The 25,180-nt window shown below is 67.9% G+C and overlaps 1 protein-coding gene across 2 annotated transcripts in view; it reads right to left on the reverse strand.

Annotated features, from left to right (window-relative positions):
- PLXNA1 (plexin A1) overlaps positions 1-19,687 on the reverse strand; it is a 41,601-nt gene extending 21,914 nt beyond the window's left edge. Inside the window, exons 1-10 of one of the 2 annotated variants that reach the window (XM_070777040.1) lie at positions 19,438-19,687; positions 19,174-19,312; positions 12,718-13,966; positions 11,332-11,514; positions 4,501-4,641; positions 3,770-3,870; positions 3,444-3,567; positions 3,162-3,315; positions 2,865-2,964; positions 1,395-1,509 (exon numbers count right to left, since the gene is read on the reverse strand). In XM_070777040.1, the coding sequence (XP_070633141.1) occupies positions 1,395-1,509; positions 2,865-2,964; positions 3,162-3,315; positions 3,444-3,567; positions 3,770-3,870; positions 4,501-4,641; positions 11,332-11,514; positions 12,718-13,966; positions 19,174-19,217 (2,211 nt within the window). In that variant the 5' untranslated portion in view covers positions 19,218-19,312; positions 19,438-19,687. Of the gene's footprint in view, positions 1-1,394; positions 1,510-2,864; positions 2,965-3,161; positions 3,316-3,443; positions 3,568-3,769; positions 3,871-4,500; positions 4,642-11,331; positions 11,515-12,717; positions 13,967-17,892; positions 18,339-19,173; positions 19,313-19,437 lie in introns of those variants that run through there. The other variant, XM_070777038.1, reaches the window with a different exon arrangement.
- Positions 19,688-25,180: the final 5,493 nt, after the last annotated feature.

Here is a 25,180-nt window from a genome sequence, read left to right on the forward strand (position 1 = left end):
GAGAGGGGTCGGCTCGGGCCTGGCGCAAGCCCTTTGAGCGGCTGAGGCCAGGCTGGGGGCAGGCGAGCGGTGTGGACACGAGCCCTCCCCAGCCCCGTCCGGGTCCACACGCGAACGAGGGGCCACGACTGCTGCTGCCCGTCCGCTCACACAGACCAAGGGAGCGTCCGGACGATGGCCCTCCATCCTGCTGCTGGGGGCACCACAGTCACGGGCCTTGGCAGGGCACATGACCCTGGTGTGAAACCCCCCACGCCCCACTGCTGCGGAGGCTGGACGGGGGCAGTCCCGGGCCTGGGCATGGGCCACTCCCACAGCATGGCAGCCCTCTGTCAGGGGCTCCACATGAGACCCCCGCCAGGCCGCCTCCTCCCCACCATGCACTGGTGGCCCCCTTGAAGACAACTGAGCAGATGTGGAAGTGCAAGGACCCTGAGCCGCCATCGCAGGCAGGAAGGCGCTGGGGAGCTGGGACCCAGGCCCCCACGACCTGAGCACGCGCTGAGGGGAGGGGGGTCACCCTGGAAGCCAACCTGACACTCCTTAGGGACAGCCCCACGTGACCTGGGATCAGCTGAGAGGGGGCGTCCCTGAAGTCAGCCCACCTCCAACAGGCCCCTTGACCCCGATCGCCCCTGCCCCCACCCGGCCTGAGCAGGGTCTACACTGGCTGCTCTGTGTCCACAGCCAAGCCCAGACAGGCGCCCTGCTGGGGGACCCCTGGGGGGCACCCTCTGCAGAACAGCTCAGACAGGCAGTGTGATCAGGGCTGGCCTGTGAGGACCAGGGCCCCCCTCACACGTCATTATACGGCCAGCTGGCTCAGCCCACGGGCGGCCCCCAGGGCAGGCTGCACATCTGGGGCATCCACTCGCCCACTCCACCGGGTGCCCGCCTGCTCCCGGCTCCTTCCACCCGCTGCCAGCTTGTCCTGGACGTGCATCCTCACTGGGAAGTGGAAAAGCCAAGGCCCACGAGGCGCGGGGTGGGCGAGGGCAGCCAGGGCAGGTTCTGTGAGGGGTCCACACTGGCTCGTCCTCCTCCCTGGGCAAGTCCAGCCCCACCGCCCGGAACAAAGTCAGGGCTCTGCCCGGCCCCAGAGCTATCACCCCCAGTGACCGTCAAGGACCATGCGGCCTCACGGTGACTCCGGAGACCACCAGACACCTGCAACTCAGCCCAGCCCCCGTCCTCATGGAACTCCCTCCCCCCACCAGCATGCTGGACAGACGGCCCCTGCCCCCACTGTGCATGGACATGCCTTTGGCGTGTAGCCCCCAAGAGGTGACCCCCAGCCAACGCCACCGGCGACAGTCCCAGGCGGGACAGCCCTTCTGGCCAGCACCCCGCACACAGCTCCTCTGTGCCTCCAGCGCCAGCCCACAGCCCCGTACCTCGGACACGTTGACGCGGCCCTCCAGGAAGGAGCAGTCGGCGGCGCTGTGCGTGCACACGTGGCGGTACTTGCACCAGTGGCAGGGGAAGGAGCCGCTGACGCAGGACAGGCAGCTGCGGGAGACGCGGGCGGTGAGGCGGGGCCCCACCCACCCTGGGGCTGCGCCTCGCTGCCCAGAGCTGCTCACTGCCTGCCGGGGCTCCCCACCCCGCTCCCCCCACAGCCCCGTCAGACCCTCTCAAGGACAGAATCCTCTGAAGCCGGCACCAGGCCACTCGACTATCAACACTGAAAACGTATTTAGTGCAGCTGAGAGGCACATTCTTGTGTAATTTTTTTTTAATATATAGTTTTAGGGCTTCCCTGGTGGCTCAGACGATAAAGAATCTGCCTGCAATGTAGGAGATCCAGGTGTGATCCTTAGGTCGGGAAGATCCCCTGGAGGAAGGCATGGCAACCCACTCCAGTACTTTTGCCTGGAGAATCCCATGGACAGAGAAGCCTGGTGGGCTACAGTCCACGGGGTCACAGAGAGTCGGACACGACGGAGCAACTACTAGAGGCTTCTCTCGATTACCCGTCACCCAGCTGCACAGGGTGTCAGCCGCACCACTCGGGATCTTTGTGTGGCAGCATGCGGCGTCTAGTTCCCCGACCAGGGACCAAGCCCAGGCCCCTGCATTAAGAGCGTGGTGCTAACCACCGAACTACCAGGGGCGTCCTGAGAGGCATGTCTTAAATCCCACCTCTTCCTAATAAACTAAGATTTAAGCGTAGGTGGGACAGCCCCAGTGAAAGTTGGCTCCCTGACTGGAACAAGGCTCGCCGGGTGGGGGCCTGGACAGGCCACGGAGCCCCGCCCTGAACCCTCAGCTGCAACTCCAGGGAGCCCATGGCTCGGCCTCCACACAGCGCCTCGCCCCCTCCCAGCCTCTGGAACACAGCCCCCACCCCAAAGATCCCAGCCTGCCCAGCACGGGGAGGCCGGACCTCGATGGAGGAGCAACACCTAGGCCCCCACTGGGCGCCCGTGAGCCGCCAGATGGGTGTCAGCCTGCGGGTTAGTCCGCAAAGACACAACTGAAAACCCAGGGCCTTGGCTCAAGGCTGACCCTGCCCAGGCTGGGCACCCTGCCCCACGTGCCCGGACCCAGGGGGACACACAGCCAGGCCCTCAGCGTCTCCCATCCTTCCTCTGAAGCCCCAGGAGAGCACCCATGGCCTGCCAGCCACGCCCCAGTGGCCCCCCAACCCCGGGGACCAGATCCTTCTGCCCCCAGGCGCCAGGTCCTGAGTGCCCACCCCTGGCCGGCCGTCTCCTGCCCAGACAAAGCAGCAGCGACCCCAGTGCCCTGCCTCACTCTGGTGCCCACCGCGCACAGGGGGTGAATCATTGCATCACACCCCCGCTGCCTCCTGAGCGCCGGGCGTCAGGCCTGAGAAGCTTCGAGTGGGGTGGGACACTCACGACTGGTGGACGCTACAGTTGTAGAAGACGAAGTCCACAGACGCGAATTTCTTGCCCGTCTCCTTGGACTTCAAGTAGAGCTTGACCACCCGCTGGTCTCCTGCGCAAGCAGCACAAGCCGGGTCACCAGGGCCCCACGTCGGCCCCGGGAGCCAGCGCAGGGCCTTGCCGAGGACCCTCCCCTCCACCAGGGGCCCAGCGCCCACCCCAGTGGGCGGGGACTGGCTGCAGTCTTTCCCCTGCCACCTTGCGCTGACCACGGCCCCCCGCCTCGACTGGAGGGCCCCGCGGCCTCACCCTGGCCCCGCGTGATGGGCGCCACCTCCCGGGCCGAGGGGGTGCGGCAGTGGATCCGGCCGTCCTCCAGAACGCCCTCAGACTCAGTGAAGTCCTCGAAGGAGCAGTTGATGCCGGCCGAGAGGTCGGGCACGTTCCAGGCCTGCAGCACGAGCTGGGGGGTGGGGCAGGGGACAGGGTGAGCAGCCCAGGGGGACCCCCAGCCCGCCCCGGGCCCCGCCCCACCCAGGGCCCCGCCCACCCAGGGCTCCGCCCCGCCCCACCGCGGGCAGCCGCACTCACCGGAACCTGAGATGTAGTCACGGACACGTTGCGAGGCTGCACGCTTAGCTGCACGCACTGCAGCAGGTCAGCGGCGAAGCGCTGGGGCTCCGTGGCCCGCTCGCAGGCGTCCTGGCGGGAGCAGCTGCAGGCGGGGGCGTGGGCTGGGCTCGGGCAGGAGGCCAGAGGGGCTCCAGGCCACCCTGCACCCTGTCCTGGCCCGGGGGTGCTGGGCCTCCGACACTCGGTAGCTCACAGGATGCCCACCGCCCCCAACCGGACCCAGGGGAGTTAGCACTAGGCCAGGGCCTCCAGACTCTCCGCGAGGCTGCCCGGGCCAGACTCACATGCTGTGCAGGACACACCAGCCGCAGTGGGGGTCCCGGGACCCCAGGCACAGCTCACACGACGTGTACTGCACACAGCTCTCCACGGGCACCCGCGTCACCTGGCGGAGGACCCTTGAAGTCAGGCTCGCCCCCAGACACTGGGAGCCCCCGTCTCAGGCCCTCCTTGTGCCTCATCCACTCGAGGGTCACCCCAGTCCTGCCCAAGTCAGGCCACGCAGACCTGCCTCTCTGCAGACAGGAGCGGGCCCGGGAGACGGCTCTGTCCGTCCCGGGAGTCATCCGGTCCCTCCTGCCCTGCTGCGCCCCGACATTCCCGAGGGAGCCACAGGCCCCAGTCCTCAGCCGGGAGGTGGGTGGGCCTGCTCACCCCGACCTCGGCCGCTCCCAAGGCGGAGTGACGGCGGGGGCCAGGGCCGGGGGGCAAAGGAGGAGGCAGCTGCCAGGAGGGACAGAGGCCTGGCCTCACCTGCTGCTCCCGCTGCCAGGGGTCAGCAGGCGGGGCAGAGGGCAGCGGTGGGCTCCAGGCAGGCTGGGCAGAAGCAGCACAGCGCGTGGCCTGGAGGAAGCGGCCAGGCCAGAGCCAGGAGCCAGGGACCCCGGACGCTCCCCCTCCAACGCCAGCCCCCAGCCTGGAGGCATTCATCAGGCGTTCATCCCCAGGGGTGCCCAGTCGGTCAGGGAGGAGGTCCGGCGGGCTGGTGAGCCCCCCCAGCTCCTGGGGCGCCCACCTGCTTCTCTGTCATGGCATACAGGTACCGGCGGTCAGGGCTGAGCACCAGGTCACGCAGAATGGGGCTGCCCTCCTGGGCCACCACGCTCTCGTAGGCCAGCGCCGGGCGGCCGCCAGGGTTCGAGAGGTCCACCAGGATCTGTGGGGACGAGACCCACGCTGTGCGTGTGTGTCGGGGGGGTCTTCCTGCCCCAGCCCCTCCCAGAGGAGCCTGGCAGGACCACTGCACCTGGAGCACCTCGTCAGGCGGCGCAGACCACAGCCCAGGCGCGGGGGTCCCCAGGGGCAGACCAGCGCCGCCCGGCACCCGCCCCACCCCCGTCTCCAGGGCCACAGCCCAGGCAGGGGCCGCGGGCCAGGCCGGCGTCCCGGGGAAGGGCTGTTTGTGCGGAGGGGAGGAGACACGTGGATGTCCGGTGCAGATAGAGGGCCCCCCGCCTTGGGCAGGAGACTGAGGGGCTGCTCCAAGAGGGGGGCACCCCGGCTAGAAGGCAGGAGGGGCAGGCATGGCACCGGCGCTGAAAGGTATCCCAAGCCCCGAACAAGCTGGGCGCTAATCAGCCAGCTCTTCCCTGCTGCTCGCAAGGCTGCAAGTATTTTTAGCTGCTTTTACCAAACAAATGTATTTAATTAACAGCGAGAGACCCAAGGGGCTTTCCAGAGAGAGGACCCGTGGGGCAGCGTCCTGCCGGCTAGGTCCAGCCCGCAGGGCTGGCTCCGGGCTGGGGGCTCCTCCCAGGCCGCGTGGGGCCCTCGGCCCACCTCCACCGCAGCCCAGCAGCCCTGCTCCTTGCCCCTCATTCACAGGACGCGGCGGGGCGGGCCTGACTGGCCGGCAGACACCCCCGGCTCAGGCCAGCTCCCACGGGGGCGGGCGTCCCCGGGCGGAGGCCATGGGGCAGGGGGAGGGGAGGGAGGGATGGGGGTGGGGGGGCCGCATTCCTGAGGGCCCGCGGCCCCCCCACATCCGCTCAGCTGCTGCCCCGCCAGGCGGGCGGGCTTAAGTCAAACCAGACCCGGAAGAGGCGAGTCCAGCTGGGCTGTGGGGGGGTTGGGGGGCCGGACTGGGCCTAGAGCTGCCCAAACAGCCTGGGGGAGCCAGGGCGGGGGGCCACAGCAGCCCAGCCTTCATCCCCCAGGCTGGGCCTGGAGGGGACCCCACAGGCAGCCCCAGGCCAAGGAGGCCAGGAGTCCGGCCTGTGCCCCAGCCCAGCCCAGACGTGCCCTGACTGTGCGGACTCTGCCTCAGTGTCCCCCCACCCCATCAGTGTCCCCCCCGACCCCTCAGCGTCCCCCCTGACCCCCTCAGTGTCCCCCCCGACCTCTCAGCATCCCCCCCTCGACCCCCTCAGCGTCCCCCCTCGACCCCCTCAGCGTCCCCCCCACATACCCTCAGTGTCCCCTCCACACACCCTCAGCATCCCCCTGTCCCCCACCCCACAGCCACTCAGGGACTAAATGACCCAGCAGATGGCGCCCGGGCGAGCAGGCCCCACAGCAAACCCCCAGAGCCAGCCAACCAGGCCGACAGGCCCAGGCTGGAATGCGGCCAGGCGGTGGGGAACTGCCGGCTGGAGGCAGGGCAGGGCGCCGGGGATGCAAAGGGCCCTTGCAGATGCACCGCCCACCCCCAGACCCCGGGGAGGCCTGCCTGGGCCTGGCCTGACTGACCACACCCGGACCTGGGCAGGGAGCCCTCGGGAGGGTGCTGAACCGGGCCAGTGTTGGGCCCCAGGCTCTCCCTGCAGACGCCCTGACCCTTCCCTCTCAGGGCAGAGAATACCGGCCGGGCTGTGGGTGAGGCCTGGGGGCGCCCACCCTGGGGGATGGGGGAGACACTGCAGGGAAGGCCCGCATGGGGGGGTGCACGCTGGAGCGGGGGTGGGGGCGCAGCCAGCCAGGTTCCGGAATGCCACCACCCCCAGGCCCACAGCCGCGGGCTGACCGACTCCAACAGGTGGCTGCCAACAGCTGCGGCCGGAGCGTGCCTGTCCAGCTGTCCACCCGCCAGGCGCCGTCCACCACCCACCTGCCGGCACGGGGCAGCCCCGTTTCTGGAGGGCGCAGAGCGCCGGGGGTGCTGGGGAGGCAGGTGCCCCCACACTGCGTGCTGGGCAACCCCCTGGCCAGGCTCAGCAGGGGCCCAGCCCACGGGTGCCAGTCAGGGCTTCTGGCCAGTCCTGGGGCCCGCACGAGCCGCCAGGGCTGATTTTAGGGCTGCCGGGCCCTGGAGCCCACAGAAAGGGAATCCCATGTCCCCCGACCTGCCCGAGAAGCCAGGAGCCGGGACCGCCAGTTGCACCTGGGGCAAAGCAGGGGAGGGGGTGGCCGGCCGCCAGGGGAGCATTCCAGGGAGAAGGGGCGTGCGGGGCAGGCACGGGGCCAGCCAGCTGGCAGGACGGCAGGACACACACACCGCTGCCTCCAGCTGCCACCTGAGGGCCACCCGCTGGGGCAGCAGGCCTGCAGGAGCTCGGGGGAGACGGCCACACAGGCTGGCCCCATCCCAGTGTCCCGGCCGACAGGACCCCGGAGCCCAGGGCACAGCACAGGCAGGTCCTGCACAGGGACCCCGGCCCCGGGGCCCCTCCAGCCAGCTGACCCCACACCCCTCGCCATGAGGCCCTGGCCAGCGGCTGCGGGCAGGCAGCTGACGGCCCGGCCAGGTCAGCTGTCCGTCCAGCCCAGAGCCAACAAAGGGTCCATTCTCCGGGCCAAGGGCGGGCGGGGGCCCTGGGAGGACGTCTGGGCCATGCAGGCTGCTTGCCAAGGCCGGCACGCGCCCTCGCCGCCTGGAGGCAGGGGGCTGCCTGACTTGGCCCTCTCAGGAGGGGAAAGTGCCCTGTCCCGCCCAACCCAAGACAACCCGATTCCTTGCTATGAAGCGGGGGCACCCTGGCTGACCCCTCCTGGTCTCCAAGCAGAGGAAGAGGCAGTGGGCCGCGGGGCTGAGACCGCATGGGTGCCCTCCTCCTGTAGACGCTGGAGCCCAGCCTGCTCCCTGTCCCCAGGGGACAGCGGCCCCTGCTCCCCACCTCCCTGCTGGTCAGGCCTGAGGCCCCCAACAGGCCTGCTCCCGGACCTTTCCCACCCCTCACGGGCCACCTTGGCACCCCCTGCTCTGGCTGGGGGCTGCTCCAGGCCCCGGCCCGGTCCGTTCTCAGGAAGGCCAGAAGGAATCTGATACTGAAAAAGCAATTAGCGATTTCCTCTTGGTGGTAATTAGGTAATTAAAACAGGACTTGCAGGAGGCCTGAGGGCTGTACTTGGGCCAGACACACCTGGTGAGGTGGGAGCGGGGGCCCAGGAATCTCATGCTTCCTGTCCTCGATTCTCAACACACAGACTAGCCCACAAGCAGTGGTCCTCCCTGACCCTCGGTCTCCTCGTCTGACTGCAGACGACCCACGCACCGCACTGAGAAGTAACAACTTCACAGCTCCGACGGGGGTGGCGCGTGGAGGGGGGCCCCCCAAGGCTGAGCCCTGCAAGGGAGGAGGGGACAGCTGCCCGCAGAGTCCGCCCTCGGCTGTGGAGGCTGCACAGAGCTGGGATGGGGGCTGCAGAAGTTGCTGGGCCTCCTCTCACAGGCAGGGGCCACGGCCAGGGATGCCAAGGGCAGGCAGCGGTGACCATCTGGCCAGAGGTCCTTGCTGCAAGCCCTGCACCCATCCCCCTTGCAACAGCAGCTGACGCAGTGACCCTACTTTCCAGAACGACTGGGCGCCCCAGACCAGACCTCTGTGGTCTATGCTGCCCACCACAGGGTGCCAGAGATCTGTCTACCACGCGCAGGACAGGCCCAATCCCTCCCGCACGGCGAGGGCCCCTCTGACCTGTGAGCCCCCTGTTCCCACCCCCGGAACACCTCCCGCACCCCATCCTGCACAGGCCTGGCTATGAGGAGCACGGGCCCCACGGATGCTCACAGACGGTCAGCACAAGGCTGCAAGGCCTGCACTGGGGCCCCGCGGAGGGGCTGCCGGACCACCCTGGAGGGAGGGTCCCCCCACAGCCACCCAGCTTTCAGGGTCTCCCAGGTTCAGCATCCTGGGGCGGGGAGCAGGTGCCGCCACCTTTCCCAGAGCAGCTTCTGGAGACAAGGCCCCTGGAGAGGAAGGGGCGTTCCTGTCCCAGCGGCCCACGGTGGGTTCTCCCCGGGGGTGTGGGCCTGGAGAGGAAGGGGCGTTCCTGTCCCAGCGGCCCACGGTGGGTTCTCCCCGGGGGTGTGGGGCAGGGGCCAGGGCTGCCAGGGGATGCAGCGGTGGCCCCTCCACCCTGAAGGACCCCTGCAGCAGGGCTCGGCTGTGTCCCTGCCTGGCCCTGGCCCCACAGCCCCGGGAGGACAGGTGCCCCCCCCCGGCCCACATCGTGGCTGGGGAGGGTGGGGGGCACCCCTGGCAGGAGTCCAGGGCCGGAGGCCCCCCCACCTGCCTCGGGCACCTGGGCCAACTCGAGGACTCCTGGTGGGTCTGGAGATGAGCAGGAGGGGACGGGGTGGGGGGTGGGGGCAGGTGCAGGCAGGGCGCGGGGAGGGCGGGGACCCAGGGGCACCCCAGCCAGCCCATGGCAGCTCCTGTTGGCAGCTCTTCAGTTAATAGGCTGCAATTTTACACAACGCCGTTTGGAGGTGGCCCGGAGCCAGCCGCGTCCCCAGAGCTCCCGGAGTCGCTGTTTAAAGCTCAGGAAGGACCAGCTGTGGGGAGGACGGGGCGTGTCCATCTCAGCGCAGCAGGCCGGGCAGAGGCGGGGAGGGGCCCCAGGCCCGGGCTCTGGGAATGCGGGGAGACAGGGCGGGGGGCCAGGCCTGCACTGAACCCCAGGCCCGGCCCTCCCAGACCCAGAGGAGGGAACTGGGAGCCTGTGGGGACGGGCACAGCTGGCCAACGGGCCCTGGACCACGGCCACCTCCACCCCCAGGCCCGATCAGGACGACGCGGGAGGGGCCAGGCAGGGGCAGGAATTAGGAATGTGCAGCCAAAGGCCAGGTCAGCGAGAGGCGGGCGGCCGGGAGCAGAGCCCCTTGAGGGGGTCGAGGCTGGAGGCCTCAGGTGGGAACTGCAGGTCAAGGAGCCGGCGGGTGCAGGGACAGAGGGCCAGGCCCAGCATGGGGACGAGAAGCCCCTTCCCCCACGCCCAGGCAGCCCCAGCCCCGGCGGGGACGGGGAGGCTGAGAGAGAGGCCCCCGGAAGGTGCACGCTGGTCCACGCAGGGCACGTGGGGGTCATGCCTCCACGACAGACCCCCCGACCAGCCCAACTCGCAGCCCTGGGTGCAGCCAGACCCCACACCCTCAGGAAGGCCGCCATCCGTCCCGCGTGGAACACAAGGCCAGCAGGGCCACAGTGGGCAACTGGCCCCGGAAGGTGGGGAGGGAGTGCAGCCGGGGGCCTCAGCTATCACCTCCTTGCTCCTGACGTGGGACCTGCTTATGGGGTCCTGCCGCTCTGAGAGCCACCTCGGGGCCTCAGGTTCCCTCAGCGGGACGGGGGCAAGGGGTGAGGCCGGGACGCAGCAGAGGGAGGCAGGACTGGACCAACCTGTCCTCCCAGCCTCACGGGGTGGCCTTTGAGCAAAGTCGCTGCCTGGCCAGCTGCCCACCAGCTCACCGGCCACCAGGAGGGGCCCCTCTGCCCCAGATGCTAGCCTTCTGCCAGGCGATGAGCTTGAGGGCCCTGCAGGAATGAGTTCCTGAGGCTTCACCCACAGCCCCACACCAGCTGGGCTCCTGTGGCAGAGGGCAAAGACGGCTCCCCAGGGTGCCCCCACGGGGTCTGTGGGCCCTCTCCGCTGACCCCCCAGCCCAGGACAGCAGGCAGAACCCTGCTGGAGGCCCCCCCAGGTAGGGCCAGGACAGGGGGTCACGGGGTGGGCCTGCCACCCCACACCGACCCCACAGTGCCACAGGCAGGACCCCGCAGCACCCAGCACGGGGTGCCCTCGGCACAGCCCCCAGGGCCCAAGGCCCACGGCTCCTTCCACGGGTGGAAAAGCCGGCGCTGGGAGAGGGCCTTGCCCAGAGGCCACAGAGCCAGCAGACCGCACGTGGTAGGGACCAGGGACCTGCCCGCCCCCTAGGCCTGGGTACCAGGGCTGAGCAAGCAGAGTCAGGGCCCAGCCCCCACCCGGAGCCCCGGGCCAAGCTGGGTCAGCAGGCAGCCTCCGCCAGCTGTTATTTCATCCACCAGCCCCACCCCTGCGCTGACCCTCAGGGCTCCAGGCACCCCCACCCTCCGGCCCCCAGGAGCTACGCCCACGGCAGCCAGCCCTCCCCGGGCGGGTCCCTACCCACCCAGCCAGCCAATGCTGACGCCGGGGCTGCTGCCACCCCAGGATGCCCACCCCCACCCGGCCCTCGCCCCCACCCCCGCCCTGCGCACCCCCAGGCTGGGCCCGTGGAGGGGCCAGGGAGCTGCCCCCTCGATAGGGCACCCCAACAGGCTCACTGTAGCCAGGGGCGGGCGGGCAGCCAGCCTCACCCTGCCCTTGGCCCTGTGTCTCTGGGCAGAGTGCTGCCTCGGCGACACCCGATCCCAGGGGGGGCGGGGGTGGAGGGGGCCGCCCGGCTGGCCCTGCCCCTGCCCCCACGGTCTTCTGGAGGTCACCTCCGTGGGTGGGCAGGCCTGTAGGCCAACAGGCCCTGTCAGCCTTAAGCTGCCATAGGCCTGACCCGCCCCCAGGCCCCCACGCCCAGCCCGGACCTCGACACGTGCTGAACACAGGAGCGCCCAGGGAGCGCGAGGAGACAACGGTCCCGGGGACTGGGGACCCCTCTGCACCAGGACACGTGGAACAGGCGCTGGCGCCCCGGCAATGACCCTGTGCTGACCTTGCGGATGCGGCCGCTGCGCGTGCCCACGAACACCACTGTGCGGCCCCGGTAGTCATAGGCGGCCACGGCGGTCAGGCCGTCGTCTTTGTCCACGAATAGGGGCGTCCCCTCGATGGTGACCGTGCCGCCCAGGGGCTGGTTGAAGTCCTGCCCGCAGAAGTCGTCGTCAATCTGCAGGGGCTGGAGAAGGAGGCGGGGGGTGAGGCCCAGGCCGTCCCGCGGGGAGACGCTGCGGCCGTGCGGGGCTGGGGGTGGCCGGCACAGCTGCGGTTGGTCGTGGGGAGACGGAGGCCCTGGGAGCTGCTTGAGCAGCAGGAGCCCGGGGTGAAGGGCACCTCTCACACCCACCAGGCCCAGGCCCCGCCCCCCACCACGGGGGCACAGGGAGCCGTGAGGGGCACACAGGTGCGTGCCAGGGGCACGTGGGGAGCTGGGGTGGTTCACTCAGGACAGGATGCGGGGTGACACCTAATAGGCAGCGGGAGGGGCCGGCTGCGAGGAGGCGTCTGCAGGGGAAGGAAGCAATCGATGGTGCAGGTTCCGGAGCCGGGCGGGGAGGGCGGGCGAGGGGACGGGTCAGGCAGCTCCAGGCCGGCTGAGGTTTGTGGGGGGTGGGGGCGGGGTGGGTCCAGGATGCTGGCTGGGGGGCCGAGGTGGGAGGAACCAGGGCAGATGGGAGGGGCGGTTGGGGCCGTGCCCAAGAAGGGGGTGCACATGGAGCACACAGGGGCCGCAGCGAGGCACCCGCCAGCAGTCTCCCGCCGCACTGAGGAGGCCCGACGCTCCCCGGCCAGAGACGGGCGGGCTTTCCCGGGGCCACCAGGAGCCCCGGGCAGCAGAGGCGCCGGAGGCCCTCCGAACAAGCCCTTACCCCCTACGAGTCTGGGGTCTCCAGTGGAAGACCGTCCTTTCTGGGGGAGGGCAACAGACACTCCTCAAAAAGCAGCTGGCCCCGTCAGGGCCTAGAGACAGGACATACAGTGCAGGCCAATGGGCACTGAGCGGCCCCCAGCTTCTTGCCCTCCCAGGTGAGGCGCACAGCCAGGCACCAGGGCAGCAGAGAGCAGAGCCTCCAGACGGCACCCTGAGAGGGGATGTGCCTGCTGCCCGCCTGACCCTGGTCTGGCCCCAGCTCGCCCTTTACTGGCCACGTACCCTGGACATCACCTCACTTCTCAGTGACCTCATCTGTGAAAAGAGACAAGGCCCGGCCAGCCAGAGCCCAGAACAGTGCTAGGCACGAGGGCGGGGGCTCTGTCCACGGCCGCAAGGGCACACGGACACGGTCACATCACCTGTTTTCTCAAGGGATGGGCCGGCCGCAGCACCGACCCGGGAGACGGCCGTGCTTCGTGCTCCGGGCCAGCGGGGCGGGGTGCTCACCGAGTTGATGCAGCCCAGCTCCTTGTTGAGCAGCCAGGGCAGCGAGAGCTTGCCCTCACCACGATAGCAGGACTGGATGCGTGCCTTGATCTTCTCCTTGATGGCCCTGAGCGTGAAGAGGCAGAGCACCGACTCCCGCGGCGGCTTTACGCGGTTCTTCTGGCCCTGGGCGAACACGGTGAACAGCACGTCCTCGTCCTCAGCCAGGCCCAGCTGGCGGGCCAGGGCCCGGCCCGGCCGGCTCAGGTAGGCGTCCTGCACCAGGCGGTACTCCACGCCCGCCTGCTCGCAGCCGATGGGGAACTCCACGTAGGAGTAGAACTTGGGGTCGTCCACGCACAGCCGCACGATCTTGGACGTGAAGAAGTGCTCACCAGCAGCGTCGGGCGAGGTCAGCTGCGTGTCCAGCTGCAGCGTGAGGTAGTACACAAAGTGCTCGCTGCGGAAGCTGTACACGTAGTAGATGTCGAAGGCCGGGAACTTGGACAGCGTGTCCGAGGGGATCTTGAGCTGCGAGGACACAAACTCGTCCTGGTACACGAAGCCAAACATCTCCGCGTCCTCCTCGTTGGCCATGAGCCGGCGGCTGGACAGCGTGGGGAAGTACTCGGACTTGCCGTCGATGGGCGTGCCCACAAAGAGCTTGGCCTGCGCCTGGCCGGGCGGCCCAGCGATCAGCACGCCGGCCATGCTGCCCGCCTCGCGCACGCCCGACAGGTAGTGCTCCTTGCGGTGGTGTGGCTCGCCCAGCTTGAAGAGGTCGTCCAGGCGCAGGAACTGGCAGATGCCTTGGGAGGCGCTGCCGCAGGCCAGCAGGCGGTTGGCGGGCTGGTCGAGCAGCAGCAGCTTGTTGACGTTGTCGGTGCTGCCCAGGCCGTGCGGGCAGGACTGCACGCTGGGCGGCGGGTAGCACTTCTCGTTATCCTCCACCGGGCCCGTCACGTGCGCCCGCAGCAGCGTCAGGTTCCCCGACAGCTTGTAGATGCGGTTCACAGCGCCCACGTACACCTCGCCTGTCTGCTCGTGGACCACCAGGTGGGTCAGCGCCCAGTCGCTGGCAGTGAAGGTGCGGAAAGGGGGCTGCGGACCCCTGCCCGCCTGGGGTGCACCCCCCAGGAGGAGCAGCAGCAGGATCAGCAGCAGCAGCAGCGGAGCCCGCGGGCTCAGACGTGGCAGCAGCATGACGGGCCGGGGCCTCGGGCCAAGGCGCTCAGGTCCTGCGGGGCCACGCATCATAGGAGCCTCAGCCCTGCAGGGACGAGGGATAGGGCGTGTCACCTGTGCCATCACCGAGCTCCAGTGCCCATCCTCCGCTAGGATGTCCCACTCGTGGGGCGCGGCCTGACCCTCCGGGAGTCGCCAGAGGGGCAAGGGAGAGCCCTTCCCCGCCTGGAGCCCCGGGAGCAGCTATACTGAGCCCCACACCCCAACAGGCAGCGCGGGCCATGCGAACTCCACCGCTGCCCGGTCCGTGGCCGGGCGGAGAAGACAGGGACCCAGGACCAGGAGGTGGGTGACAGACCTGGGCTTGCCCACGCCCCCCAGGGAGCAAGGCTCCTGGCTCCAAGCTCCCATGGTGGTGACCACCTCTCTGCCCAAGCGCCTTGTGGGCTGGACAGTGCTGCTCACAGGTAGTAGAGAACACTCGTGTGGTCCCTGCAGAAGGCGGGGCTCCTCGCAGCCATCTGGCCCCATCTCCTCCCGCATCTGGCCCCGCCCCCAGCCCTGCTCTCAGAGACCCCGCCCCATCCCCGCCCACCTACCCCCGCCCCGCCCCCACACTGCTCTCAGAGACCACGCCCCCGAACCTCGCCCCGCCCCCAGCCCTGCTCACTAAGAGCCCGGCTCCGTCCCCGGCCCCGCCCCCTTCTCTGAGACGGTTCCCCCAGCAGCGGGGTGGCACGCACCTCCCATCCCCAGCCAATGCCCCGGCCCTGCCTCCTCGCAAACAATCTCATCTCCCCACAGCCCGGCAGCTGGCAGCCACACTCCAGGTTACGTGTAGCTTCTGGGGCCCGCAGCCACGTGGTTGACCGGGTCGCCCGCCAGGGTCTCCCCGTCTGTGCAGTGCTGACCACGAGGCTCCTCTCCCAGGTGACAGCGAGCAGGCCGGGGTGCCTAGTCAGGGTCCCGCCTCAGCTGTCCCCGGACCTGCGGGCTGAGGGCAGCAGCCACGAGCTCTCCAGCTGTCTGTCACCTCTGTAGTCTGAGGCCCGAGCTGTGCCCAGACACTGTCCCCACCAGCACCAGAGCTGCCTAAACCCCAGAGGCCAGCCCAGGACCCGCCCATGTGAGTGAGTGACTGGGCCCTGCTGCCCACCCCAGCCTCACTCCCCACACCCTCTTCCCTTCGGGGATGCTGAGCCTCGAGAACTGAGGGGTGGGGGTGCTGGTCAGCACTCCACGGGTGACGGGTGGGGGCCTGAGGGGGGATGCTGAGCCCCCAGAAAGGGGGGGAGCTCTGGCCAGCGTCCCACAGGAAGGGCACCAGGCACTGTTGCCGCAGGACCCTGCCCACAGGCTGTGAGCTACCCCCTCACTCCCTGCCCAGACATCCCCAACAACTATGGCCGCCAGGGACCTCCCAGGCGGCAGGGAGAGGATTCCTCAGCCCCTGCCTCCAGCTCAGGAGCCCAGGGCAGAGCAGAACTGGAGAACAGGCTCCTCAGGACTCGGCAGGGCCTGGGCTGAGTGCTTACGAACTCCAAAGAAAACATGAATCACTCACGGTGTATCAGTTCAAAGCAGGCCTGCAATTACCCGGGGCTGGGCTCTCCCCTCCTCCGGGTAATTATACACGTCCTAATGCAATTACGGGCCCTACTTTTTATATTAAACAGGAGGGACCCAGCTGAAGAAGCGCCATCCAAACGCCAGCCTGGCTGGGGGCCTGCTGCCCCTCCCCCAGCAGGGCTGCCCAGAGGACCAGTCAGGGGTACGGGGCTGCAGCCAGCAAAAGGGGGCGTCCAGACCACCCCCTCACAGGGGCCACTAAAGACAGCTGGGGACTCCCCCTACCCGCGAGGAACGGGGCCGTGGCTCAGATAGACCCAAGGTCACCCAGCTAGTTGTGCACACTCCTACGGAGACCTGGACTCCCACGGGCCTCTGCTCTGCCCAGGAAAAAATGCATTCATTCCAGAGCGGCTGCTGGGGAGGGCCATGCCGGCCGGGGGGAGGGGAGCCCTGACAGATGCGAGCTCTGGGCCCACGCTGGGGTCTGGGGAGGCCCTTCCACCTGCTGGTCAAGGACCAGGCCCGACGCTGGCGGGGGAGGGGCACCCCGGGCGCAGAGCAGCAGGAGCAAAGGCCGGGGTGGAACCTGCTGGACCGCGCAGAGGGCAGAGAGGGTGCCCGCAGCACCAATCAGAGCCAGGCCGGGAGGGAGAAGCTGCCCGGGGCACAGGGCTGGGTGTGCCGACGGGAGGTGAGCAGGGCAGGGAGCGGCCCGGCGGCCTCCACGCCCGCACAGGACCGGCTCAGCCATCCGCCAGGGCGTGGAGAGCGCGCCGCCCGCTTCTCTGCCGGCCCGCGGCCACCGCCGCTCCGCGCCCTGAGAAACAAAGGCCCTCAGAGGCTTCTTCCCAGAGGGACGGCCCCAATCTCCCCCACCCCACTGGCCAACTCCCCAGCCACATTTGGACCCTGGCGGAACTCGGACAGCTTGAGGCATGGGGGACGTAGAAGACACGGCGTCCTACCCAGGGGTGCCTTGTCGGTCAGAGCCGGAGCCAAGAGCTGCCCCGTCACCCCACCTCCCCCACACAGGCTCCCGGAGGTGGTCCCAAGCCGCCTGCTCCCCTCCAGGCCTGTCTGAGGGGGCCGGGGGCCGGGATCCGGGGAACTCGAGTCCTGCTCCTCAGGAAAAGTGCCTGCTCCCCGGCTCCCCCGAGTTATCCTCTCCTCCCGACCCCATTTCACACGCGGAGATGTTCCTTGGCGTGAGGAGGGGCTTATAACACACCAACCACGGCAGAGCCGGCAAAGGGCAGTCGGCTTGGTTCCCAGCTCTCATCCGTCCCCTACCCCCAAGCACACAACCTCAGCCACACCGGGGCTGGCCAGGCCTCTGCAGCGCCGTCTCCTCTACCTGAAATGCCCACTTGGGGACTCCCGGGCCCCCTCCCAGGCCGACTTGCTGCCGGGCCTGAAAGAAATCACTGGCTTCCCAGTTCGCCCCTGGCGCAGCACCTGGTCTCCCCTGCACACCCCAAATCAGCAGGGCGCCAGGGGACCTGCCTGGGCGAGCTCCCCAGGGCCCGAGGACCGAGGCTCAGCCCACCCCGCGCAGACCCTGAGAACCGGCCTCGGCTCGGAAAGAGGTGGGGCAGCGCGGAGAGGCGCACCACCGGATTCCAGGCTCCGGGGCTGAAGGCTCGGTCCACGTCCCCCAACACACACCCCTCTTTCTTTCAAGGGGCGTGGCCCCAGCACCCCACAGATTAACCAGGGGCAGCTCCAGGCCCTAGACGGCCGCCGGAGCTCCTCTCGCCCCCTTCCTGGGCTGTCCCTATGGTCTCGGAACGGGCGTGGGTCCGCGGAGTCGCAATCCCCTCCCCGAGGCCGCCCGATCGCGCCCCGCGGCAGCCAGCCCCGTCGCCCACCAGGCCCAGGGCCGCGCAGGAGCCCTCGGAGCGGCCACGGGAAGCGACTGACCCTGGAGAGGCCCCGCGCGGGGCGGCGAGGAGGCCGGGCGCGCGGCTGGCGCACCGCCCCTCCCAGCCCGCGCGGGCCTGCGGGCCTGGGCGGACCGGCGCCCACTCCGACCCCGCGGGCCTGCCGGCGCCGGACGTCCAGCGCGCTCCGGTGACCTGGGCCGGCCGAAGGGCCCTCCCGGCAGCGCTGCAGCGAACTTTCTCCACGCCTGGCTGTGAGGAGGCGGCGCGGCCCGCGAGCTCGGCGGCCAGGGTCCCATCCCGGCCGGGCGGGGACGCGCGGGCTCAACGCCGGCGCCGCGGCCGCGCCCGGACACGCGTGAACCCAGCGGGAGCCGCAGGGACACGCGAGGGCGCGGACACGCGCGCCGCAGCCCCCCCACCCCCGTATGCCCCCTCCCCGCCGCTCGGCCGCAGCCCCGAGGAGGCCGGCCCGGAGCCGCCCGGAGCCTGGACCCCCGCTGGACCATCGCCGGACCCCCGCCCGCCCCGCCGCGGGGAAAGTTGAGCCCCTACTCACAGGCTGCCCCGGGGCGCGCCCGCCGCCGGCCATCGCAGCTCGCCGCCCGCGCCGCCGCCCGCCCCAGCCCCGCCGCGGGGCCGCTGAAGCCGCGCAGGCCGCCCAGGCCGAGGCCGCCGCGCCCGGGCTCCGCTGCGTGGCCGCCGCCGCTGCCCAGCATGAATGGGGCGCCAGGCGCGCGGATGCGGACCGGCCTCGCTCTCGCCGCCCGCGGAGCGCCGCGCGCATGCGCCGCCCTGGGGGCCGGGCCGGGGCGGGGCCTGCGCGGGGGCGGGGCCGGCGGCGGCCTCCAGGGGGCGCTCGATCCCCGCCGCCGGCCTATGCCCACCGCACGCTGCAAAGGGCAACGCCGCCGCCGGCAGCCGCTGCCCCGGAACCGGACCCAGATGCGGCCGCGATCCGGAACGGCGGTCTCGGCCCGGGATCCTCATAGGGCTGCCGGGCGCGCGGTCCGGGAGGAGGCGGCGGGCTGGGTGCGGGGACTTGAGCGAGGCGCTGGGGGCGGCGAGTGGGGTCCGGGAGGCACACCGGGCGGGGGTCGCCGGGCAGGGGGCCGCAGGAGGCGGGGGGCGGCCGGACGTAGGAGCTGGCTGGGGAAGGTGCAGGGCGCGCCGAGCGGGGCTCACGGGGCTAGGCTGGGGGCGCACGAGGCGGGGGTCGGGACGTAGGAGCTGGCTGGGGAACGTCCGGGGCGCGCCGGGCGGGGGTCGCCAATCCGAGCTCACGAGTCGGCAGGGCAGGGGCGGTCGCCGTGGCCGCGCCCCCGCAGCAGTGCGCGCGACCCGGGGCCGTCCGAAGGTGGGTCCGAGCGCGGGCACCTGGTCAGGGCTAGGCGAGGCGGCAGGAGCCGTGGGGACGGCTGAAGGGCCCGGGGCCGGAGTGCGGGGGGGACCAGCTGGGGCGGAGCCGCGGCCGCCGGATGGCCGCGACCAGGCGGTCACCCGCAGGAGAGGGACCCCGCAGGCTCGGGCGACCTCTGACCCTCCCCACCTCCAGGGGCTGAGTCCTGGATTCCGAGCTGCTGTTCTCCATCTCCTGTGGGTCTAGCACGAGATGTCGCCCGCCGAGCGACATCTGGGGACGTGGGGACGCGGTCTGCGTGGTGGGGGCCCAACCCAGTGGCCGGAGTCACCGGAAGGTGTGCGGATCCCAGCGTGGCTGGTTGCGCGCAGCGGGCCCACCCGTTCTCAGAGCCTGCCCTGGGACCACACCCCTCCCGCTCAGCCTCCGGAATGTCCCTGGCTGCCCCCAGCCCCACTCCCTGCTCCCAACTCCTGTCACCTGCGGGCCCCTCCCCGAAGAACTCCTGACATGATACTCAGCATCACGCAGGGCCATCCTTCCAGGCGGTGGGTAAGGCACTCCAGACAGCAGAGCTGGTCGTCTTTATGACCCTTGGCCACCAGAGGAGTTCTTCAGCCTGTCAAAAATAAAGGAAAATAGGGGTCAATCTGACTACCTTCATGTTGGTTATTTTTGTTCACTAAAAGTTACCAGAGGAAATACCAAGGTAAGCCAGGCCTTAGGACAAGATATTTACAACACCTGTACACTTGACAACAGCTGCGTAGCCAGGATTTAGGAGGGATCCCCAAGAATCAACAAGGCCACAATCCATCAGGGACCCAGAAAAGAAACCTCAACACGCACAGCGTTGGAGCAAAAATGGCATATAATTGTTGCTCCCAAGAGCCCCGCACAGGGTCTCTGCCCCCGGGAGGCCAGTCCGGTGCAGATGGAGAGGGGAGCAGAGAAGGGGACCTTGTGGGCTGGAGGCTGCAGCCCAGGCAGCCCCCCACCACCGCCCCGTCCCCTCACACGGAGGGAAATGAGTCAGCGGGCACTGGGCTCTTCCTCCTTGGGTTTCCTGTGTGGGTTTCGCTTCTGTTGCCATTTGAGAGGGCAGGCAGTGTGTGGGGCTGCGGGAAACAATTGCAAGAGCCAGAATCAAATCCACTGGAGATGGGGGGGGGGGGGGCGCTTCCAAATGCGCACGTTCCTTCGCAACCGCTTCTGTGTCTCTACCTCAGAGCTTTGTGCAGAAGGAACTCTGGGGGCCTCTCCGCAAGGATCGGAGGAGGGAGGGACCCTCCTGGGCAGATCCTCCAGGGGCTCACTTCACACCCTCCCACCCCACTCCCACGGTGTGTGCACACGCTCACACAGAGCTACTGAGTGTGCAGCGCCGTGAAGGGTGAGCGCTGGCCGCCACTGGGCACGCAGGGTGGCTGCAGTCACCATTGCCTCTGGGAAGCCTACTCTGGTCACTGGGTGGGGAGAGGATGGGGGTCTGCCAGGGGGCAGCGTCAAGGAGATGCAGATGGAGGGGTGCACAGCGAGCCATGTCCCAGAGCAGGAGCAGGGCTCACCCAGGTGCAGGCCCTGAGGGAGGCCCCCCGCCCCACCCTCCCTCCCCAGCAGGCCCCGTGGTGGAGCGGACAGGTCTCACCTGACCTGAGCTCCCAGGGGGTCAGGGAAGCTGCAGGGGGCAGGGCACATCCTCCCCCCGACCCCCATCCCTGGGCTCTGCTGCCCGAGGTCACGCCCACGGTGGCCTCTGTGCCTGATGGCCTTGGCAGCTCCTGGTGCTCCTTGCCCAACAGGTCCGGGAGGAGTCCCAGGATGGACCCTCATGAGCGGGCTGGATCATAGGCCCCCAAGGACCAGTCACTGCAGCCAGGAGTAGAGCCTCTCAGGGCCATACTGGCGCAGGGAGCTCTCCGAGTGAGGGCAGCTTCGGGGAGGGAGTCCCCAGAGAAAGCCCAGGTGCAGGCATTCAACAAGCTGCTGGAAGTGGCAGACAGGGCCCCAGCCGGCCGCCGGCCTCCCCCCCCGGGTCCACTGGGCCTGCGCCCCTGCTGTGCCCTTGGCCGGGGGCCCCGACTACTGCCAACCTCTCAAGGCCCAAAGTGCCCTCTGCCTCCAGGAAGCCTTCCTGACTGCAGTTTCCTTGGGCTTCCTGGCCCACTCTTGGCCAGTGGTGGTGAGCCTGGGCTCAGAATCGCTGTCCTTGGGGAGGCACCCAGGTCACTGTCAGCACCGCGCTGTAGGGAAGACAGGAGCAGAGCCCCTGCCTGCCACTCCACAGACACCCCTGAGAGCTGTGGGGGCTCAGGGTCACCTTGTTCTGGGGCTGCAGTGAGACGGCTTCAGGGGACAAGTGGGTGACCGATGTAAACAGTGATGCAGGCTGGCTGGTGGGTTCCTGCCCTGTGGGAAGCAGGGACGAGCATCAGGCAGGCTGGAGGGAACCGGTGGGAAGAGCCCCGATAGGGTCTGCAGCCGGCACAGCACATGCCAGCCCTGAGGGTCACAGTCAGCTCACCGGGACGGTCCTTGGAGGGCTGGCCTCAGCAGGACCTTGGCCTCCACCCTGGGTGGGGCCCAGTGGCCCTTGCACCCCTCAGCCCAGGGATGAGAGCATGGAAGCAACCCAAGCCCTCGCTGTGCTGAAATTCCCAGGAGGTGGCACTCCCACCCAAAGTAACCGGCAACCCAGCTGCCCACGCCCAAAGGGTCAGAGGAGGCCAGCTGTGAACCCAGGGTGGAGATGCAGATGGGGGTCTCAGCCCACAGCCCCCAAACGTGCAGGACCCCACTCAGGTGGCCGTCAGAGGGGCACCCGGGAGCCAGCCTGGTGGCACAGGGCCAATGGACACCAATGTGCAGGTGATGCGAGGGAGCAGCTGGCTCGGGGGAGAGAACCCGGGGCTTCGCGGGCCCTGTGTCATCACTCCTGCCGTCGGAGGCCTCGGTGTGGAAGGGCCATGCCTGGGACAGCCACGGCGTGGACACGGACATGGCAGGTGACGGGCGCCTCCACGAAGCATCAGACGCGCTGGATGCAGCCCTGGACCGGGTGCCCTGTGGGCACACCGTGGAGGGAAGGTGGCCTACAGCACCTAGGAGAGGGCCCACTAAGCATCAGGCGCGCTGGACGCAGCACTGGACCGGGTGCCCTGTGGGCACACCGTGGAGGGAAGGTGGCCTACAGCACCTAGGAGAGGGCAGCAGCATCAGGTCCACGCGGGAGCTTCTCTGACACGACAGCTTTCGGGGCTGGAGCAGGTTCCGGGGGACGGTGTCAGCCAAGCAGGGCCAACTCTGCGTCCCCGTCGCGGTGACTGTTCCCAGAGCGCTCTTGTGGCAGGGGACACGGGACCGACACACGCCGGGCATGGGCATCAGCCCCCACGCTGCAGGACAGTCCCCTGGGGGTGGGCGCTGGGGGTCGGGAGAGGGTGCAGACCTCCGCCCTGCCCTAACACCCCGGGAGGCCGTCCCTGGAGACAACGGTCACCTCCAAGTAGGCAGGTGAAGAGGACCCTCCACGGTTGCCCCTCTGGAAGCAGAGCTGTGCCTGAGGCCTCGTGACCAGGAAGGCTGGACAGTGGACGTCCCGCCAGTGGAAACCCCCACAGGACCTGGCCGGCCCTCCTCCTGTGGCCACATCCCCACAACTCCAGTCTCCTAGCGCGTCACCTCCTCAGAGAGGCTCCCGACTAGAGTCCCGAGTGTGCCAACACCCCACTAGTTCACACATCGTGGGGGGCCCAGGAGGCTTGGGGCCTCGACCCAGGATGGGGGGCCAGGTACCAGCCTGAGTCCCTACTCTGCTGCTGAGCCGCACAGCTGGGCAGGCTGGCCCCCACAGTCAGACCCAGACCCCCTCCTGGCCCACCCTGTGCCCCTCAGTGGCCGCCGGTGGGCACAGGGGGGCTCAGTGCGGGAGCAGTGATGGTGAGAGGGAAGCTGGAGTTTCCAGGGAGGCTTTGGAGCCACCCAAGTTCCCCTGCGTGCCACCCTTTCTGGGAAGACCCTCCCTGGGGGAAGTCCCTGTACCCTTGGGCTCTGTGTAGGAGCAGAGGCTTCGGAGGCAGAGACTCAGGGTTCCAACCCCCCAGCTCCATGCCTACCAGGGCCCCATCCCTCAGCGCCTTCTGGGGGTCTCTGGGTTGCTGTAAGGGCCAGAGGAGCTCACGGGGACTCCCCAGCTACCCCGCCTGCCGGCAGGGAGGGACCATGAACGTCCCTCTCCAAGGCGAGGACCAGGCTCAGGGGCCCCTTCCTGCCCTCCACGCTGTGTCACAGGGAAATCTGTGATTTCCTGACTCTACCGCAAGCTCCACCGGCAGGGAGGGGCCGTGAACGTCCTTCTCCACGCGAGGCCCCTTCCTGCCCCCCACGCCTTGTCACAGGGAATCTCTGTGATTTCCCAAACCCACCACAAGCTCCCCATGTGATGCTGTTTCCCCGTCCCCATGAGGTCACCCTGCTGACCTTGCCCAGCCCCGCCTCTCCCGGGAAGCCTCCCTAAGCCCTGCCCATCAGCTGGTCATTAGCAGCCCCAGGCCAGTGGGCTCTGGACCTGAGTGCATGTCAGCACCTGGGTCTCCTCCATGCAGCGCCATCACGGGGTCCCTGGCAAGGAGAGGAGCAGAAAGGACCAGCCCCCGTCTCCTGTGTCCTTGGCAGGGAGGGCTGAAGGCAGCTACGCCACTCCCTACCTGGCACAGGCCCTGTGAAGGGCAGGGGGCGGCAAGGAGAGCCAAGACTTGGCCACACTGCTGCCTCAGCCCCATGCACTGCGGGACAGGTGGGGTTCTGGGAGGACAGATACCGAGGTGACATTTGCAATCTCTAGCTGCTAGAGTCAACACCAGAGAAACAGAAGACAGGAACAGTCCTGATGAAAACCAGGCTCCGCTTCACGCAAGGACACGTTCACTGCATGGACGCCTGCTTCAGGCACGGCTGGCTCCAGGAGCCCAAGCACGCCACTGGGCGTCTGTCGCTCAGCTCCACCTTCTTGCGTGGGCACTCTTGGGGGTGATGACCCCAGCAGCACACTGGGCCCACTGGAGTCGTGTGACTGAGCCTTCCCACTGCTCACTGTAATGTAAATTTCCGGGCGGGGGGACACCCGCCTGGTGTGACAGCTGCTACACAACCCTGATTTCCAAGAGGCCTGGCCTCTTGGGTTTCTAAGCAATTAAAACAGGGCTTTTAATTATTAACATTATTACGCTCATGATGAAAAAAAAATTCCAAGTGGTGCATGAACGAAGCCCCAGGAAAGGCCACCTCCCCACCAGGCCCCGGTCACCTCCCAGGAGCGCGGTGTCCCCAGCTCCCCATGTCCTGGCAGAGATTCACCCAGGATGCCCCTGCCTCTCTGCAGAGAGGACGTGTTGGGGGCCAGAGTGAGGTACTCCCCCCGTGGCAAAGGTCATGAGGAAGGAGGCTTGACATACGCAAAGGTGGGATCGAGCCTCGAGTCCCCCTGGAAATCCTCGAGCATCTACCCCCATAACCAGAGCCTGCCTACTTTACTACTTTGTGCTCTCACTTACACCTCTGACTTTACGGGGGGCTGTCCCCCACCACCTCTTTCGGAGAAGGAGTTAACTTAGAGTCCAGCTAATAAAAACGCCTGGGTGTGACAAGAGTGTTTTAACCTACAAACTCCTCTGAAGGTTCTCTAGCCTGCCTGACAGGCTTGTCTGGCCACATGTGATTGCTCACAAACTCCCAACCGTGAGAGGCACGAGATGCTTTAAACCTTCTAAAAACAGGTTCCTTAGAAAAGTTAGAAAACTATAAGTATAATGGGCTGATTAGAAACTGTATTGGTGAAGGGTTTTTCATTTGTTGAGCCAATGTTTGTTGCTAAGTCTCCACATCCCCTGCCCTTACACACATTAATGAATATATAGAAGGAATAAGTATTAACCTTCGATATTAATCACGTTAGACCTTAGGCTAAATAAATTCTTTCCTTAACTAAAACCCACTACACCCTCACCCTATAGGAATGTAACTTTATTTGGGTGGCATCTGTTTTAAGAATAATCACCCCTGGAGAAATAAGTGTCCTGGTTGACTGACTGTTGTCACAAGGAGAGGGTCATAAATTGTCAGCAGGCCCCCCTGGCCAGAAGATGATGTAACACCCCTAAGACCTCTGTATACATTTGTATGAAGCACCTGACTTTGATAAAAGTCAGGACTGCTGACCCCGCGTGACTTTTGCATAACATCTCAGTGTATAAAAGTAGACCACGGAAAATAAAGAATTGGGATCAGTTTCTCGAAATACTGGTCTCCCCATGTCGCTCTCTCTCTCACTCTGGCTGAGTCTCCATCTGGAGCGCGGAACCCACTATGCTTACTAATTATGCCTGGGCTTCTAAGATCCGACCGGGGAGGCCTCAGTGTCTCCTCTCCTTCGGGAGAACGGAAGGACGCCTGCGGCCTACGTAAGTGGCGCAAACTTCTTGTCTTGAAG

The sequence above is a fragment of the Bos indicus genome, chromosome 22 (genome assembly GCF_029378745.1).
Source record: "Bos indicus isolate NIAB-ARS_2022 breed Sahiwal x Tharparkar chromosome 22, NIAB-ARS_B.indTharparkar_mat_pri_1.0, whole genome shotgun sequence".
Classification (NCBI taxonomy): Eukaryota; Metazoa; Chordata; class Mammalia; order Artiodactyla; family Bovidae; genus Bos; species Bos indicus.